Source organism: Cucurbita pepo, chromosome 11 (genome assembly GCF_057944985.1).
Source record: "Cucurbita pepo subsp. pepo isolate OVF chromosome 11, ASM5794498v1, whole genome shotgun sequence".
Taxonomy (NCBI): domain Eukaryota; kingdom Viridiplantae; phylum Streptophyta; class Magnoliopsida; order Cucurbitales; family Cucurbitaceae; genus Cucurbita; species Cucurbita pepo.
In genome coordinates, this window is record NC_141808.1 from 15484085 (window position 1) to 15490826 (window position 6742).

A 6742-nucleotide genomic window follows, 5' to 3' on the forward strand; every position below is an offset into this window, starting at 1 on the left:
TTAAGACAGGTCACGAGCATGCATATAATAATATTAATAATATAGTATATTATAATAATATCAATTGTTGATAAGATCACATGTACATAATGGCAATAGAATATAATCTTAGCAAAAAAAAAACAAGGAAAAGAATGACATAAGAAAATAAATAAATTATTTATTTTTTAAATGGATCTAGCAGCTCAAATCCAACACTAGTAGATGTCGTTCACTTTAGCCCGTTATGTATCGTCGTCAGTTTCACGATTTTAAAATGCGTCTACTAGGGAGAGATTTCTACACATTTATTAGGAATGATTTGTTTCTCTCTCCACTCGATGTGAGATCTCATAAATCACCCTCTTCGTAGGTTAGCATTTTCACTAGGATATGGTTCGATAACTAACTTTGATACTATTTGAAATAATCTCTCTTTCTTTCAGCAAAGTATTAATGAACACGTTTTCAATATGTGGAAAATGAATTTTCTAATACACATATATTAAAATAAAGGTAGGTTTGAAAACGAATTTTCTAATACCCACATATTAAAATAAAGGGTAGGTAATTGTGAAACAAATATTTTTTGAATGTGAATCATTGGACGTGATAATGAGGTTCACGTGGGTTTATTTTTATTTTCATTGAGCTTATCGGGCAGGTGAGAGAGAGAGAGAGAGAGAGAACAGTGTTTTGTTGTGCTATAAATAGAAGAGCAAAATTGATTGATTTCTCACACTCACACCATCTTCTTCAATCTACTACAACTAAGACAAAGAAAAAGAGAGCCAAAATGTTTGGAATTGGAAAGAATATCATAGAGGGAGCTCTGAATACCACCGGAGATCTTGCCGGCTCCGTTATCGGTGCCGGTGGTAACATTGCAGACCGGGTCACCAGCCTTGGTGGCAAGAAGATCAAAGGGAAAGTCATTCTTATGCGAAGCAATGTGTTGGATTTCACTGAGTTCCATTCCTCTGTTCTTGATAGCTTCACTGAGCTGTTGGGCGGCGGCGTTTCTCTTCAGCTCATCAGCGCCACTCATGCTTGTAACATCTCTCTTTCTCTAATCTCTCTCTTTGTTATCTCTATTTGGTGTCCAATTTGTAATGAATGATATCCACAGCAAATGACTCGCGTGGGAAACTTGGGAGCAAGGCGTTTCTAGAGAGGTGGATCACTTCACTCCCACCATTGTTTGCCGGAGAATCAGTGTTCCAAGTCAACTTTACTTGGGAAGATGACTTCGGATTCCCCGGAGCTTTCTTCATCAAAAATGGTCACACAAGTGAGTTCTTCCTCAAGTCCCTCACTCTCGAGGATGTTCCCGGCTTTGGAACCGTCCATTTCGATTGCAACTCCTGGGTTTACCCCTCTGGAAGATACAAGAAGGATCGTATTTTCTTCGCCAATAAGGTAACATTTTACCCTCTCTTCTCTCTCTATTTCGAGCCATTTCTTTATTCCTAATCTATTGATTTCCGTACATAGACATATCTTCCAAGCGAGACACCAAATCCTCTTCGCAAGTATAGAGAAGAAGAACTGTCGACCCTTAGAGGAGATGGAACAGGAGAGCGTAAGGAATGGGATAGAATCTATGACTATGATGTCTACAATGACCTTTCTGACCCCGGTGCCCGTCCCATTCTTGGAGGGAACCAATACCCTTACCCGCGCCGTGGAAGAACCGGGAGACCACGATCTAGAAAGGGTAAGATTAGTAATAATTATTTTGAAATTTTAAATCATACCCTTTTCAAATGTTTTTGAGATTGATTCCTATAAGATTTTTGTACCATAAACATTATGATATATAATAATATAGTTGAATTTAATTTCTTAATTATTTAATTTTTCCAGATTCCAACTACGAGACGAGATTGTCATCAATCTTGGGATTAACCATTTACGTACCTAGAGATGAGAACTTTGGTCACTTGAAGTTGTCAGATTTTCTTGGCTTTGCTTTGAAATCACTTGCTTCAAACGTCCAACCAGAACTTGTAAACCTAATAAACTTAACTCCGGGTGAGTTTGACAAATTCCAAGATGTTCATGATCTTTATGAAGGAGGATTTCCCGTACCAGTGGATGTGTTTAGGAATCTCACTAAGGGTTTTACACCACCCATGTTCCAAGAACTTCTGAGGACCGAAAGTGATCAACGATTTCTCAAATTCTCTCGTCCACGAGTTGTGAAAGGTATTAGAGATCGAGAGTCATTAGATACTACCTTTATTTTTATGAGATAACATGATAGAAGAGAGAAATTTTGAATTTCATAGTTTTGTAACTTTTCCGTATAATATTTGAAAATAGAGGACAAGAACGCATGGCAGACAGACGAAGAATTTGCTAGAGAAATGCTAGCCGGAGTTAACCCTGTAATGATTCGTCGTCTTGAGGTAATCTCAAAGTTCTATTTCTAAGTTCATCTCTATCTAATAAATTTTATTTTCAATAAATAATTTTCCGTTTGAACTTTTCTAGGAATTTCCCCCTGTGAGCAAGCTTGATCCCGAACTTTACGGCGATCAAAATAGCAAAATAAAAGAAGAAGACATAAAATTCGGGTTAGAAGGACTTTCGGTTGAAGAGGTAATATGTTCTCTTATTTTTCTTTACAATTAATATTGTTGTATAATGCAACTCATGGGTATAATTCTTGAATCCATGCAGGCATTGAATGAGAAGAGATTGTTCATATTGGATCATCACGATGCATTGATGCCATTTCTTAGGAAAATCAATGGAACATCTACCAAAACATACGCCACAAGGACAATACTCCTTTTGAAAGCTGATGGAACTTTGAAGCCGTTGGTGATTGAGCTAAGCTTGCCACACCCTCAAGGCGATCAATTTGGTGCTGTTAGTAAACAATACTTTCCAGCTGAAGAAGGAGTCCAAAAGTCCATATGGCAATTGGCTAAGGCTTATGTGGTTGTAAATGATGCTGGCTACCATCAGCTTATCAGCCATTGGTATGAATTAACTCTTCAAAATAACCTTTCAATGCTACTAATTTGAACGCTCTAATCTTACAAAACTATTGCAGGTTGAATACTCACGCTGTTCAAGAGCCTTTCGTGATTGCAACACATAGACATTTGAGTGTGGTTCATCCCATTCATAAGCTGCTCGTTCCTCATTACAAGGACACTATGTTTATAAATGCATTTGCAAGGCAAGTCCTCGTTAATGGCGATGGATTACTCGAATCCACTCATTTTCAAGCAAAATACGCCATGGAGTTGTCTTCTTACATATACAAGGATTGGAATTTCGTAGAACAAGCATTGCCTGCTGATCTCATCAAGAGGTAAATCACCATTTTAATTTTCTTTGGAGCTATTTTAATCGTACAACAAAGATGGTACATCTGTTAGGAATCACGACCCTCCATAATAGTATGATATTGTCCACTTTGAGAATAAGCTAGGGTGGCTTTACTTTTGGTTTTCACAAAAGACCTCATACCAATGGAGATGTATTCCTTCCTTAATTAGCCGATGTTGACTCCTCATCCAACGATCTTTAACATCATTCTTTCCCTTGATTTTTGTAGAGGTGTGGCGGTTCAGGATGCAAGTTCCCCACATGGACTTCGGTTACTAATAGAGGATTATCCATTTGCTGTCGATGGACTTGAGATTTGGTCGATAATCAAAACATGGGTCGCAAACTATTGCTCTCTTTACTACAAAGACGATGAGGCGATTCAAAACGATGTCGAACTCCAATCATGGTGGAAGGAAGCACGAGAAAAAGGTCACGCCGATAAGAAGAACGAAGCATGGTGGCCGAAGATGCAATCCATTAATGATCTAGTTGAAAGTTGTACCATCATCATATGGATTTCTTCAGCTCTCCATGCAGCCGTCAACTTTGGACAATACCCTTACGGAGGCTACATTCCCAATAGACCAACTATAAGCCGCCGGTTCATGCCGGAAGTGGGAAGTTCCGAGTACAAAGAGCTTGAATCAAAGCCTGAGAAGGCTTTCCTTAGAACCATCAATTCACAACTTCAAACACTTCTTGGTGTTTCGCTTATTGAAATCTTGTCAAGGCATGCTTCCGATGAAGTTTATCTTGGGCAGAGAGCTAGCATTGAGTGGACATCGGACAAAGCCGCATTAGATGCCTTTGAGAACTTCGGGAAACAAGTATTTGAAGTTGAGAATAGAATCATGGAAAGGAATAGAGATGTCAACCTCAAAAATCGAAGTGGGCCTGTTAATATGCCATACACTTTGCTTCTTCCATCTAGTACCGAAGGGCTCACCGGTAGAGGCATTCCAAACAGCATCTCTATTTGATTTGAAGGCTCCTTTGAACGTATGGCGGGGTTCTAAAGCTATTGCCTTGTTTTCTATTGCCTGTTCTTAAACAAGCTACTTTTATTGCTACGCATGATATAAGTCAATAAAAGTGTGTTCTTAAGTAGCTTTGTTCTTTGATTCTCTGTATTTTATATATTAATGAATAAAAGTGATGCTTTTCTTGTTTACCATTCTTGCGCTGTACTTTGATGAATTGTTGAATAATAAGAATATTTCATGGGGCACAAGTAAAATTATCTATTGTGCTTTCGTTTTCCTTTCTGGTTTCTTTCTAAAATTTTAAAACGCTTATGTTTAGGGAGAGGTTTTCACACTCTTGTAAAAAAAAAATGTTTAGTTCCACACTCCCATCGATTCACTTTGATTGGTGGATCTGTTTGCTAGCGTTCAACTTTGCAGTCTATTATTGCACTGTCTACCGTTGAAGCAAAGTATATGACACTCATTATAGCTTTAAAAAAAAATTATTTGGATGCATTGTTTAGTTAATGACTTGGGCATTGCTAAAAAACATGTGAAGGTGTTTTGTGATGGCTAGAGTGATATTTGTTTGTCCAAAAACCAAATCCATCGTGCTCGTACCAAGCATGTTGATATTCAATTTCAATTTGTTCGAGAAATTATCAATGAATGGTCTTACGTGTTTAAATATGAAATACTGAAATTTAGAGAAAACAAAAACAAATACAAAATAATTTAAAACAATGAAATGCAAAACAACCTATTCTAACTTAAGACTAGAAATTCAAATATGAGTCTACCCTATGCACGTGCCACAGTCTCTGCTCGCGATGCCGCCGTCCTCCGTACAACTGCGCCTTGCCTTTACCTGAAAAAATGATGTGGCACACGGCCTGAGTATTTCAAAGAATACTCAGTAAGTGGCCCCACTATAGGGGGTCATGCAAATGCAAACACATGCAATCATGATTTAGGGACCTATCTCTAATCATCTTAGGGGTGGCCTCCAGTCTCGGACAAATTGGATGTGTAGTACTTCCCTACACACGACTCACACGTGCGAGTGTGAATCCCCAGGGCGCTCGCACACCCCCTGGACCCTCTGGTCAAACTAATCTGTAGCGACGTCCGGAGGTCAGCGGAACCCCATAATGTCATGCACCTCATGAACACCCTCATCTGTGTGCTTTCGCACCTGTGCGCATATGCGCTCATCATACGGTGCGCGTCCGCACTCATCATCTCTAGGGGAAGTAGCCCTATGCTTATGAACATACAATATGCATGAGGTCCCTCTAAATCCATCATAATGTCTCTTCTGACACAACCCTCTAGTCTCATCTCTTTGTTACTCTAGGTAACACATACTCGTGGATATTTATATTAATATCATTTTCACGCTCTAAGGGTTGTGTCCTATGTCGATCTAACGACATGATGCAATATGGCACTCATCATCATATAACATGCTCAATATGGAATACATCATCATATTAAGGTAAACGTCACGCAATCATCATACTCATCATATTGCCACAAAGTGCATCAAACATATCAAGTACGTCAGTCATTGAAATATATATATATTACGCATATCATCAAGCATCATAACTCACGCATATCATCAAGCATCATAACTCACACATCATCATAACTCATATATCATCATAACTCATATACCGCATCGTACGACATAGTTCATACAACATCATAACTCATACAATTTTTAGCCTATACTATAGTAAGGCCACTTACCTGATTAGCTTATACGGTTGTCACCAATTTATCTTTAATGAAAGTTTGATTTTTTCCTTTGTATCCAAGCCAACCTATAAGAATCCATAACATCAATTTCATGTTTAATTCTCTAACTCCTACAAGGTTCATGTGCTAAACTTCATGCGAGCATTAAAGACTTTATGAGTATTGAATATATATATATATATATCTTGGTATCCTTTTTTTTTTACTCTATGTATTTACTCTGTAAAATTGTTTCTGTTCACCGAATCTTCTATTTTCCTCCCCACTGTCTCTCTCTTTTCTTTACTGTATTTAATTAGTTAAATATATATAATTTCCTTTCCTTTACCTCTTTCTTTTCTTCTTTTCTGTACTTAATTAAATATATGTATATATATTTTTCTTTACCTCTCTCTTTTAATTCATTTCAAACCTCTCTCGGTTTAATTCTTTTCCAAACCTCTTGTTTAATTCTTGTTCAATTCTTTTCTTCCCTATTTAATTCTAACAGTTTAGTAAATGAAAGGTTGATCTACTTCTAAATAATGGTACAAAGAAGAAGATCTATGATCTCATTCAAATATCTGACATGATTTCTAACTGCTAATTAACATCTAAATAACTGGGTAATGTAGGTGGAAATCTGATTCTAATTAATTCCATAAATGATTTTGAATTTTTCTTTTCTTTCCTAAAACTACTGTCAT

The 6742-nt window shown here is 37.4% G+C and overlaps 1 protein-coding gene across 1 annotated transcript; it reads left to right on the top strand.

Moving 5' to 3' along the window:
* Window positions 1–721: 721 nt before the first annotated feature.
* Window positions 722–4498, top strand: LOC147790422 (linoleate 9S-lipoxygenase 6-like). Its single transcript, XM_087128392.1, has 9 exons — window positions 722–1031; window positions 1109–1398; window positions 1474–1696; window positions 1846–2187; window positions 2305–2390; window positions 2476–2583; window positions 2665–2969; window positions 3044–3307; window positions 3554–4498. Exons 1-9 carry the CDS (start codon window positions 776–778, stop codon window positions 4305–4307), a joined length of 2628 nt encoding a protein of 875 aa, XP_086984518.1. The 5' UTR covers window positions 722–775; the 3' UTR covers window positions 4308–4498.
* Window positions 4499–6742: the final 2244 nt, after the last annotated feature.

Bases quoted from the DNA above. Each gene is read 5' to 3' on its own strand.
- LOC147790422 (XM_087128392.1), top strand. From the start codon at position 776: ATGTTTGGAATTGGAAAGAATATCATAGAGGGAGCTCTGAATACCACC. The intron at 1,032-1,108 runs GTAACATCTCTC...TGATATCCACAG, and splicing joins CATCAGCGCCACTCATGCTT to CAAATGACTCGCGTGGGAAA. The intron at 2,584-2,664 runs GTAATATGTTCT...GAATCCATGCAG, and splicing joins AAGGACTTTCGGTTGAAGAG to GCATTGAATGAGAAGAGATT.